The sequence below is a fragment of the Oncorhynchus nerka genome, linkage group LG16 (assembly GCF_034236695.1).
Source record: "Oncorhynchus nerka isolate Pitt River linkage group LG16, Oner_Uvic_2.0, whole genome shotgun sequence".
Lineage (NCBI taxonomy): Eukaryota > Metazoa > Chordata > Actinopteri > Salmoniformes > Salmonidae > Oncorhynchus > Oncorhynchus nerka.
The window spans coordinates 36,464,730-36,478,183 of record NC_088411.1 but is presented as its reverse complement, the minus strand read 5'-3'; the positions used below and the strand labels follow the sequence as shown (position 1 = coordinate 36,478,183).

General features: G+C 40.9%; 1 protein-coding gene across 1 annotated transcript in view; it reads right to left on the bottom strand.

Moving 5' to 3' along the window:
- Positions 1-8,372, bottom strand: part of LOC115144452 (syntaxin-binding protein 4-like) — a 126,790-nt gene extending 118,418 nt beyond the window's left edge. Inside the window, exon 1 of the mRNA XM_029685506.2 lies at positions 8,175-8,372. Within this exon, the coding sequence (XP_029541366.1) occupies positions 8,175-8,230 (56 nt within the window). The 5' untranslated portion in view covers positions 8,231-8,372. The remainder of the gene's footprint in view (positions 1-8,174) is intronic.
- Between the last annotated feature and the right edge of the window lie 5,082 nt (positions 8,373-13,454).

Below are 13,454 nucleotides of genomic sequence, written 5' to 3'. Positions count from 1 at the left end.
AAAGACTAAATGGATTCACTACACACAGTTGATAATTATATTCATTGAAATACTAATAATTTAAAATCAAATCAAATCAAATGTTATTTGTCACATACACATGGTTAGCAGATGTTAATGCGAGTGTAGCGAAATGCTTGTGCTTCTAGTTCCGACAATGCAGTAATAACCAACAAGTAATCTAGCTAACAATTCCAAAACTACTACCTTATAGACACAAGTGTAAGGGGATAAAGAATATGTACATAAAGATATATGAATGAGTGATGGTACAGAGCGGCATAGGAAGATGCAGTAGATGGTATTGAGTGCAGTATATACATATGAGATGAGTATGTAAACAAAGTGGCATAGTTAAAGTGGCTAGTGATACATGTATTACATAAAGATACAGTAGATGATATAGAGTACGGTATATACATATGAGATGAATAATGTAGGGTATGTAAACATTATATTAGGTAGCATTGTTTAAAGTGGCTAGTGATATATTTTACATAATTTCCCATCAATTCCCATTATTAAAGTGGCTGTAGTTGAGTCAGTGTGTTGGCAGCAGCCACTCAATGTTAGTGGTGGCTGTTTAACAGTCTGATGGCCTTGAGATAGAAGCTGTTTTTCAGTCTCTCGGTCCCAGCTTTGATGCACCTGTACTGACCTCGCCTTCTGGATGATAGCGGGGTGAACAGGCAGTGGCTCGGGTGGTTGTTGTCCTTGATGATCTTTATGGCCTTCCTGTGACATCGGGTGGTGTAGGTGTCCTGGAGGGCAGGTAGTTTTCCCCCGGTGATGCGTTGTGCAGACCTCACTACCCTCTGGAGAGCCTTACGGTTGTGGGCAGAGCAGTTGACGTACCAGGCGGTGATACAGCCCGACAGGATGCTCTCGATTGTGCATCTGTAGAAGTTTGTGAGTGCTTTTGGTGACAAGCTGAATTTCTTCAGCCTCCTGAGGTTGAAGAGGCGCTGCTGCGCCTTCTTCACGATGCTGTCTGTGTGGGTGGACCAATTAAGTTTTCTGTGATGTGTACGCTGAGGAACTTAAAACTTACTACCCTCTCCACTACTGTTCCATCAATGTGGATAGGGGGGTGTTACCTCTGCTGTTTCCTGAAGTCCACAATCATCTCCTTAGTTTTGTTGACGTTGAGTGTGAGGTTATTTTCCTGACACCACACTCCGAGGGCCCTCACCTCCTCCCTGTAGGCCGTCTCGTCGTTGTTGGTATTCAAGCCTACCACTGTTGTGTCGTCCGCAAAATTTACACATGAACGGCCGGTCATTCGAGAATAATTGTAATGTATATATTTACGCCCGTATGTCGTTGTTGTCTTCTCTGTTGGAATCGCCGGTCTGTCTGCTGGAGAGTTAGATCATCAGAGAGTCTCTGGTTAACTTTCCCAGAAGTCACAATGTCCTTTGTGGTTGTAGCTTTCTCCGCGGCTCTGGATAGTGTCTGTTGTCATGGATACGTCAGGTCTACAGATGGTCATTGCATAGAATAGATGCTTCCACGGTTCTCGCTATTCTTGTACTAGATTTACGTAATTTCCAGCTGCGGCTTAGAAATTATACATCTTCGACAGGATTGTACTTTAAATACCCCACGGACCATTCCCACATTCTCAAAAATATTAATATTCTTTAATCCTCCAATATGGGGGATTAGGAGTTGTCATGATTGGCCTGCTTGGGTTAGGTTACCGTGGACCACAATCCTACGGAGAGATCTCTCACACCCACCAGAGAGGAAGAGATCGAGAGGTATGGAGATGTTTTTTTTTATGACACCTCACGCCCATTGTAAATCTAAGGCAGCAGACAAAATTCCTTTGTTCTCTCACTATGGTGAACCGGCCTCAGAACATTAACAAGCAATAAATGGACTTTGGGACAATAGGTTTCGTCAGCCACAATGGTGGTAATGACAATAGATGGAATATGAAAATTAATGGGGCGGCAGGTAGCTTAGTGGTTAGAGCGTTGGGACAGTAACCGAAAGGTTAGTAGATCGAATAGTAGATCGAATCCCCGAGCTGACAAGATAAAAATCTGTCATTCTGCCCCTGAACAAGGCAGTTAACCCACTGTTCCTAGGCCGTCATTGTAAATAAGAATTTGTCCTTAACTGACTTGCCTAGTTAAATATAAAATTTATGTCATTTTTGTTATGATATTAAAAGTTAAAGGACGATGTTATAACAAATACATTGTAACTTTAAGAGTTTTCCTAGTCTGTGCCTGATGTTTGCATATTGTACGTTGTGTGGAAAATGTCCAGATCAAAGATAATGTTTTTCTAAAGATGAAATGTGAAGTTATTTGTCTAAATTGGATCTGAGTAAAATCCTCATAACTTGGTACGCCCAGAGAATTGCCCTAAAGGCGAAAATGCCCATTCCTGACCCGAGGGTATAAAACCTGTGAGTTAAGAATTAACATATCAGACTAAGTGACCCTGAACTGCAGCCAAGGTCTGAGTGGTCAGCAAACCCAAAACGCAACACGAGGTTGAAGAAGACAGAGGAACCTTTTAACAACCTATGCTACGGACGAGTAGCTGTATCTAAAGGGTGTGAATTCAAGCAGGACCACCTGGTCACCACTCTCCAAGGAATCGTGTGTCTACACTGTTTTCCTTCCCGCGCTGGAACCATCCACACGGCTGATTAGCCCTCCTCAGAAGACCCCTTTTCAGAGCGAGGACGAGGAAACAGACCACTAAGAGAAAGGACACTGACATCGTGAGGAGAACAGAGTGACACCAGGTTGAAGACGGACAGTCATCAGAGAAGTCGGAATCCAGTCCACGCAGAGACACCCCATTGGACAGTTTCAACACGTAATTACATCATTATATTCTGACCCATAAGAGCAGCAGTTCGGGGTTAGGGTTCAAATAAGCATAGCTGACAAATGCACCCAAGTGTATTTTTCTCTCCATTTTGTGTAACACGTGTCAAATTGTATTGGCCCCCTAGTGGCCTGTTTTATCATATTAAATTCTAATCCATAGCCTATACTGTGTGTTTGTGTATCTTATATTAGCATTTTAGCTTGTTAGCAAATAAATAATCAACTCAATTGGTGTGGGGGGGATTTATTTGGCGAGACTCGGGTTTGAGCAGATTCCTGGATTATGCCACGTTCAGAATGAGACTGTGGAGGAAATGGACTAATTAGCGACTGTTATAAAATCGATATTCTGATATTCTTTGAGTTCGTTTGGGAAATAGAAACTCAATAAAGCTAAAACTTTCCCATGGTGCCACAGGTTAATAGGTTAATAATTGCCTTATTCATTTAATCACGTAATTATAAACCGTTAATCAATCGACGAGCAGCACATTAATCAATACAACATCACGACAGAGTTGAACAAAGAGAAGCTCTTTGTTCCATAGGTTTCTTTCCTCTCTCTTTCTTCTTGACCAGGGGGAAGAGAGTCTGCCAGGAATTTATGACCTGTTGTTAAGTCTTAAAACTTGGTGGGAGAAAGAGAGTGAGAGAGAGAGAGAGAGAGAGAGAGAGAGAGAGAGAGAGAGAGAGAGAGAGAGAGAAAGAGAGAGAGAGAGAAAGAGAAAGAAAGAGAGAAAAATAGAGAGAAAGAGAGAGAGAGAGAAAGAGAAAGAGAGAGAAAGAGAAAGAAAGAGAGAGAGAAAGATAAAGAGAGAGAAAGAGAAAGAAAGAGAGAGAGAAAGAGAAAGAAAGAGAAAGAGAGAGAAAGAGAAAGAGAAAGAGAGAGAAAGAGAAAGAGAAAGAGAGAGAGAGAGAGAGGATGCCACAATATACACACCAAAAGGCCATAAGACATCTGCTACATGTGCTGACTATTCAAAACATGAACTGGTCTATAAAATATATTTTTTTTAAATATCACCTGGTCAGACCATTACTCCAGTTCCAGTTGTCTGATAGGTACTGTTTGGCGTAGTGCAGAGAATTTTTGACCAACCTTAACTTATCGATATTCCCTCAATTCCTGACTTGGAAAACAACCAATGTCTTCTAAAAGTTCATGTCTAGTTTCAGGGGGTTTGTTTGAATTTAGAAAAAATGTTGCTCCATGAAGTAATCCAACCATTTGTATGCCGCCATCTTGTCTATTCCAAATCTTCCCTCATTATTGAGACAGGTGGGTGTCATACTCAAAGTGCTGCATGTCATGATGATGTCTCAATCAACGAGAGAAGATTTTAAATAGACAAGATGGCGTCGTACACATTGTTGGATTACTTCATTAAGCAAAAAACTGATTTCATTTCATAACGGAGCATTAGACAACTAGACATGGACGTTTAGAAGACATCGGTTGTCTTGCAAGTCGAGAATTGAGGAAGTATCACCAAGTTAAGGTTGGTTGAAAATTCTCTGTGCTACGCCAAACAGTACCTAACCTGTAACGGCTAATGTAGCGTCACTTTTGCCTGTTACAAACTGCTAGATAATAAATGCCTTGTCATAGCAGACCTACCCACATTTGCTATCCTATAAGCTTTCATCATCCAACACCTTGTCAGTTTATGGACCGATCTAGAGTTGTGGAATGCTTTTACAACAGATCCCCGCGTAACTAAAGCATGTGCATAAATCTTTCATTGATGTCAATGGGAAAATTATATATAAGTACTCAGAAGTTGATGAAGTGTCGGCATGTTCGTCTCTGCCCTGCTCATGACCCTGGAAGTAGCAGAGGGAAAGGGTTCAGCTAGAGGTTAACACTCCAGATTTAGGAAGAGCTGACCTGGTTTCCTGAGTTTCCGTCAGCGGCAGCAACTGATTGGCTGAATACCCGGAGCACCAGGTGGTTGGTGTTGTCAACAAAGGAGCATGACAGAAATATGATGACAAGTTTTCGAACTACAGGTAGTTTATTTGAGAAGATATATAAAGCGATCTGTGAATTTGAACAACAGCATAACTTGACCTATTTCCATCTTGCATGTCAAAAAACTGAATGACTACTGCTGTACATGCTGCCATTGTTTGGAACAGATTAGATTGTGCTAGAACGAGCAGCCAGCTCATGAACAAAACGAGTGCACCAGAGAGAATGGTCATCACTAGTTACCACAGCTACAGAGTCATAAACCCCTCCTATTTCCACAATTTCTTCTTCTTAAAATCTGATTTTAAAACCAACCCTAACAACATTAACCACACTGCTAACCTTATGCCTGACCCTAGCCTTAAATTAAAACCAAGAAGCTCATTTCTGTTTTCATTAATTTTTTTTTACAATATGGCTGTGGTAACTAGTGGAAATCAGGGAGAACACAACAAGCATGCAGATGCAATAAGTGAAAGCATGATCTAACTGGGGATAGCTAACTGGGGATAGCTAACTGGGGATAGCTAACTAACATGATGTCACAAAGCATGATCTAACTGGGGATAGAACTGGGGATAGCTAACTAACATGATGTCACAAAGCATGATCTAACTGGGGATAGCTAACTAACATATTGTCACAAAGCATGATCTAACTGGGGATAGCTAGCTAATATATCGTCACAAAGCATGATCTAACTGGGGATAGCTAGCTAATATATCGTCACAAAGCATGATCTAACTGGGGATAGCTAGCTAACATATTGTCACAAAGCATGATCTAACTGGGGATAGCTAGCTAATATATCGTCACAAAGCATGATCTAACTGGGGATAGCTAACTAACATTTGTCACAAAGCATGATCTTCTAGCCAGGTAACTTTCATTCTGAAATAACTTCATATTTCTGAGTTACTCAGATATTAGTTTAGAAAGAGTTGAAATTGGCATTGAAAGGGGGGATACCTAGTTAGTTGTACAACTGAATGCATTCCATTGAAATGTGTCTTCCGCATTTAACTAAAGCCCTCTGAATAAGAGCTAATTATTTATCAAAGGTAGACATGCACATTTGAGCGCCTCAGAGAGGTCCATTTACTTTGTGCTGTTATGATTTATGCTGCAGTTCGCCCTGATAGAAAATACCTGGTAAAACGATCCAAGCAATGTCCACGGAGGCCGGAGCCGCTGTTGACAGTCACTGAGGGGCAAAGTAACTGAACAGATTGTTTTGAACAATATATTTTTCAAACAGGAAAATGTACACATTTACTGCACTTTCATTAGCATTTAAAACATAATCCAATAATATATCATCTATATTTTTCTTTAAATAAAAATGTTCACTTTTTTTTTTTTTACCCATCACATATTATTAATTTTGACCAATTACAAGTGGGACTCGGTCCCTAACACCGTAATAGGCATTCCACCTCTGGTTTCCGTTCATGAAGGAATAGAGGGAAGAGGTATTTTCTATGGCCTGTCTCTGCCCTGCTCATGACCCTGGAAGTAGCAGAGGAAAAGGGTTCAGCTAGAGGTTAACACTCCAGATTTAGGAAGAGCTGACCTGGTTTCCTAAGGTTCCTCTCTCTGCCTTCCCTTCCTATTCACTCCTCTCGTTTAATCATTACCACCTCCTTTCCTTTCATTTACTTTCCTCTCCTGTCTTCCCTCCTTATCTCCTCTCCTTCTTCCCTTCCATCTCCTGTCATTTCTGTCTCTCCTCCCTAATTTCCCCTCCCATATTGTCCTCGTTTCCTCCGTCCTCTACTCTTCCCCATCCCCGTTCACAACAAAAGCCACATTTCTAAATTTAGCCCAGGAGATTACACTAACCAATAGACAAATGGCCAAGACAGACTCCGAAGGCTCATAGTAAGATCACTAAACAGCTGTTGTTCCTGTAGCCTACAAAAGGACTATAATGCATTCACCCATATGTGTTTTATATAGCCTACAGTGTCACATACACACTGTTTAACCCTTAACAATCAATAAACACTACAATAGACATTGTAGTGAGTGAGTCATTGTACACAAAAAACAAAAAAAAAGGTTCTTAAATGTTCCTTGCCCGATGAATAACCTTTTGAGTTAACTGTGGGGTTATTGAGTGGCATCTACAGTTCTTCAGAATTCTCAAAGGTTCTTGTATGTATTGAAGCCTGCAGATGTGTACCTTTCATAGCACACAGCAAATTGGCTAATCCTATAGTTTTTACGGTAATTTATTAGCAGCCAGTTACCTGTGAGTTACTGTAAAAAATAAAATATATATAAATTAAGTACAGTATGTTAACGTAAATTGTAAACATAACAGTAATTTACTGTTAAATCAAAGTTTATTCTGAATTTATAGTAACATACTATACTTTTTGGGGGAGTAATTCATGTAATTTACTGCCATAAGAACAACAGGATTTTTTTGTTTTCCATTGTATGAGTTTCAGGCCACTGTATGAGGGTACAACTAGGCCCTCAAAAGAAGGCATTATGAAATATGCATTGTATTTTTTTTTATTTATTACATTTTAATTACAAAATATTCACTTAGGATCTCACTTGGTAAAGGCAAAAGGACTGAAAATTAAAGAATGCAACAACCACAGTCATGGGTGGTACTGGTAACTCTAAAATTCACTCCAAAGGTACCCTGGGAAATATGCAAATAAGCTTAAAACCCTACAGCAGGGCTATTCAATTCCAGTCCTGGAGGATTTTTGTATGGTTCTTCAGACACTAAAATAGTTCCCCTATGGCATTGCTCTCAATAACCCTATTTCGTTCCTACTTGCACCTTTATTTATAAGAATGTAGTGAGTTACTTGCGGAGTATCGACGGTTAGAACAAACATGTAACTGATCACTTAATACGGGCTAATCTGTCTTCCCTTCGTCCTCCTGCTGTGACAGGACTGGCCAGGAGCGGTCACAGGGCTCCAGCTGCTATAGGCCATTTATAAACCTCCGTCTATAGGATACACTTCCATCTCCAACTCTACATATGTAGTGCAGCTAAACTCGTACATTACTGCAAAGAACAGTCAAGTAAACAGACACATTAAGGCTTCCTTGTTGCTTCCCCTGCACAAGTCTCTGAGCAACACACACACACACACACACACACACACACACACACACACACACACATGCACGCACCTCCTCCTACTGTAAGGCTCAGAGGTGAAAGGAAGTAGAATTTTAGATGCAACAAAAATGTAAATTACTGTACATATTTTCACCCTTCAATTTAAAAAAATGACTTAAAAAGAGAAACTAGATTAAGAGTGAAGAGGGTGATTAAGCAAATAGAGGGAAAACAAATTGAAAGAGGGACATACCAGTATAGCAGAGATAGCCCATCGAATCGTTCTGCCTCCTTAGGCAGTAGTGCCATCGCACAGAAAGAGAGACTGAATCACTTTCTCAAACACACACAGACAGGGAGATAAAAACACCCCCCCCCACACACACACATACACACACACACAAATATTACGGAGCCATGGGAGATGAGAGCAGTCAGTTGTTTGGAGAGAGATGAGACACTAGCAGTTTAAACAGTTGGGAGAGAGAGAGAGAGAGAGAGATTGAAATCCGCCTCGTCAGAGAGAGAACACGCCTGCCTATGTTTACCACTAATCCCTCCTGATACACGTCCATCACGCACTGCCTGCGCCTCACCTCTCTTTCCACTGTCGCCGGGAGTCAGGGAGACACACACCACACAATCTAAGAAACATACCCACAGTCACACACACACACACTCAAACTGACGACGTACCTCTTTCCAAACAGCAATCAGGGAGAGACAGAGGGACTGAGAAGGAGAACAGAAAAACAAATAGGTCAAAGTACACATCCATGCAATTACAGCTATTAGGAAGAGAAAGATGGGCAGCACTTTATTTGGATACCCCCGTTCTCCCCAATTAAAGGTGCAACCTCCTGTGCTTAACCCTTACCCTAAACCCAACCCCAACCCTTACCCTAACCCCAACCCTAACCCTAACCCTAACCCTTACCCCAACCCCAGGGCCGGCACTAGCCTTCACATGATTACCGGAATTCATGGAGGCACCACCCTGTTATAGTTTACTAGTTTATTTTAAGTCTGGGGTTTATTTATTAGGCAGATTCCATTGCAAAATGTCTTGTCTGTTGCAAAATGTTTTGCAAAAGAAAATTGTTTGCTCTGTTTGCTTCTGTTGGGTTCCTGGAGTAAACTTAACAAAACGGGGTGGGACCATAGAGATAGATAGAGGACTCATCTTTTTTCATTTGTGCCATTATAGCGTCTATGATCATCACGGATAGCGCCATTGACACCATCTCTATTTTAAAGTCTTCTTCTTCACGATTGGCTGATCTCTCCTGATGACTTGGTTGGACATGAAGTTGGAAGTCCCACCAATTGACTACATTAAAATGGTGGAAGCCCTCAATGGCGCTGCTGCCCATTCTAAACTGGCCTTTTGGCCACTAGTGGCTTCTATCATTCTCTATGGGAGGGACCTACCTGAATTTGTCAAATAGAAACGCTGGTTTTCATTGCAAAACTTTCAGTTTGGAGTAAATTGTTTCCATTGCTAAATGTTTTGTAACAGAATCCGACTAATGAATACACCCCAGGTCAACCGTCAACTTCCCACACATTTTATCTGAATATTTCTACAAGCAAAGGAAATACAGATTTAATATATGAGGGCTATGGCGATAATTATAATTCCTTCCTTGAGAAATATTTTAGTCCCAGGAACCACTCTGCCACATCCACAATAATGTCCATCTTCCAACACCATGGAGTCCTCAAGAGTACCTTTCATTCCCCCCACCCTTTTGACAGCCACTACATATGAAATGCTCTGGACGGCCCTGACTTTGGCAACCACATTCTCTTCTGCCCTGGTCAGAGCACTCCAAATATGTAGCTTCATGCTTTCCAACACAGTTGCAACACGTCACAGCTTCTTCATAACATTCACCATGACCTCCTTTTCCACAACTTCAACATCTCAGATTCCTCCACCTGCAGACACTTTGTACATGTCCAAATATTCTACACCGTTCACACTGCAACGGTTTGGAAAAAATATGTTCTGGTGTCATCTACGCCTCTGAGTGAACCGGATCTATAACCGTCTCACACAAACACACACTTCATCCAATTAGTTGTGCAAATAAGTAAAGAGATAGGGGGACTGAAAGTAGTATATTGCAAGGCAGAGAATAAATCAATGAGCATACATTTATCAGTATGCCATCAGTAACCTGATTTCAGATGTGTCCATTATAAACAAGATTATTAGGGAAATCGTTATTGCAAAGAATGTAAACGTTGTTATCGAACTATTATATTAATCTGACTGTTGTGTCGGCGAACAATGAACTAAAAAGAATCATGAGTCTACAAGCCATTTCTTCACCATAGGGGCATATTGGAGCTGTCAAATATGACTGAAACGTATAAAACAATGTGCAATTGTGATTGCTAGGCGTACAAATAAGATTATTAATGTATATATTTGAAACGAAGTCTAGTTGTGGGCCGCAACCGGACAAGATTGTGAACGAGCAGTCGGAATCCAACTGCTTAACTGCCGCGAGGACTATTTGCCTAGTAGGCTATCGTTCGCGAACTGCTGCAGCCACCCGAACGATTCGTTCTCGGGTGTTGAGAGCAGAGGCAGGCTGTGTATGTTTTGGTTCTACAAAGCTGTGTCCATCGATAACATTCAAGAATCAATTCATTCTTACACAATGCATTCATTTATCCATTATTTCCATTCTCTATGCTTCCTGCAACATTCTCTATTTGTCTGCGCGTACATGATAATGTTGGTGGTCGGAGCACGTCTCTGGAGCGGCTGAACCCAATCGTGTCCAACTGCAGCCCTCAATACGGGGCATTCCTGCATGTGGGCATTCTTGCATGGACATTCAATTGCTATGGCACTTTTTAATGCTAAGGTTACAAACATATATTATGATAAATAGAATTTAAACTTGTATCTCATTATGGTAAATGGTGATTGTAAAAGCTATAATTGTAATGGCTTTGCAGATAAGAAAAGACAAATCAGTATTTACCTGGCTAAAAGACAAGGAATAGAATATCTATTGTTTACAGGAAACTCATTCAACAATTTTAGATAAAGTTGTGGAAAAAAGGACTGGGGGAGACAAAATATACTTCTCCCATGGGCAAAGAAACTCAAAAGAGGTGATGATATTAATTAACAATAATGCAAACAGATCCACAAGGCAGATGAATGATTTTAAATGTGTTATTGGTCCTTAAACAGATATGGCTCAATCTATACGGTCCAAATAAGGCTGAAACATGCTTCTTAGAAAATGTATCAAACCTACATGCAATACAAGACTCTATTATTATGGCGGAAGTTTATAATATGGTTTTAAATACCTCAATGGACCGTAAAGGAAAATCACCCTTGTGCACTTAAGGAAATCACAAATGTCATGGATATATTAGAAGTAGTATATGTTGGCTTCAATATCCTGACCTAGTGAGATATACATGGAGGAGGTTTAATATCCTGACCTAGTGAGATATACATGGAGGTTTAATATCCTGACTTAGTGAGATATACATGGAGGAGGTTTAATATCCTGACCTAGTGAGATATACATGGAGGTTTAATATCCTGACCTAGTGAGATATATAGTGGGTCAAAAAAGTATTTAGTCAGCCACCAATTGTGCAAGTTCTCCCACTTAAAAAGATGAGAGAGGCCTGTAATTTTCATCATAGGTACACTTCAACTATGACAGAAAAAATGAGGAGAAAAATCCCAAAATCACATTGTAGGATTTTTTATGAATTTATTTGCAAATTATGGTGGAAAATAAGTATAGAGGTTGTCTATTTCCCAAAGACAACCTCTGGATATGACGCTGAGCACGTGCACTCAACTTCTTTGGTCGTCCATGGCGAGGCCTGTTCTGAGTGGAACCTGTCCAGTTAAACTGCTGTATGGTCTTGGCCACCAGCTCAGTTTCAGGGTCTTGGCAATCTTCTTATAGCCCAGGCCATCTTTATGTAGAGCAACAATTCTTTTTTTCAGATCCTCAGAGAGTTCTTTGCCATGAGGTGCCGTGTTAAACTTCCAGTGACCAGTCAGTATGAGGGAGTGTGAGAGCGATGACACCAAATTTAACACACCTCCTCCCCATTCACACCTGAGACCTTGTAACACGAACGAGTCACATGACACCGGGGAGGGAAAATAGCTAATTGGGCCCAATTTGGACATTTTCACTTAAGGGTGTACTCACTTTTGTTGCCAGCGGTTTAGACATTAATGGCTGTGTGTTGAGTTATTTTGAGGGGACAGCAAATTTACACTGTTATACAAGCTGTACACTCACTACTTTACATTGTAGCAAAGTGTCATTTCTTCAGTGTTGTCACATGAAAAGATATACTCAAATATTTACAGAAATGTGAGGGGTGTACTCACTTTCCTGATATACTGTATATCCAATGCAAAAAAACATCTACATTTAAATGGCATTAATATTAATTCCCATATATGCCTGTTAATTCCATCGGAACGTTTCCACCTCTGAATATTCCCCAAAATGTGCAACCCTAGTTCAGACACATGATTTCTGCCTACAACAGCTGTGTGATCAGCCAGGCATTCAGGGCAGTTAGAGGGACATAAATTAGGCTACTTACATTGTGTCTACCAATAACCATTTGCTATAGCATTATCATGACTCAGCGACACAATGGTAGAGATTAACTGAGCTGGGCTTGGGTCATTGACAAGTCATTGTCGCAACACAGCCTTATAATACTGTGAAAGGTTCCAGAAACCCAAGTGATCTGGGTGGGTCCCATCCTACTTATAAAACGAGTCGTGTTTCCAAAAGGTTTTGAAATTGTCAACAAAAGCTACACCCATTGAGCTGCAATAATCCCGTAGCCAGTTTTGAAGAGAAAGAATCCTGCTAAAGCGTTCAATGCCACGATTCAGAGAGGCCACAGGGCCAGATATGATGACTATTTTATTAGTGTCTAGCAGAGAGTCAATCAGCTCTTTGAAATCCAGTTTCAACTGTTCAGAGCTGCCCTTCATAATGCCATTGAAACCCACATGGACTACTCTAGAATCAATGTCCATGTCCTGGCATAGATTTTTAAGAGCAGCGTGCCCAGTGCACCACTTGGCTTGAGAGATGTGGAGTGTTAACACCTTTAGTTGGCTCTCCATATTTTTTTTTTTTAACAATACTTTATCTGATTTTCCCTAGTTTTCATTTTGCTCCTCTTTTTGGTTCGCTTCAGTAGGTTACACAGCAGACGGGAGGTGGGGGCAACACCACTAGCACAGAGTGTCACTAACTATTAGGCTAGCTAGCACACGGTGTCGCTAACTATCAAGCTAGTTAGCACAGTGTCACTAACTATTAGGCTAGCTAGCACACGGTGTCGCTAACTATCAAGCTAGTTAGCACAGAGTGTCACTAACTATTAGGCTAGCTAGCACACGGTGTCGCCCTAACCTCCCATCTGCTGTGCAAGCGAGAGGCAGGGACAACCGGTAGACAGTGTCTTTTCTTCGGTACACAGTAGGGCGACATTGTGTGCT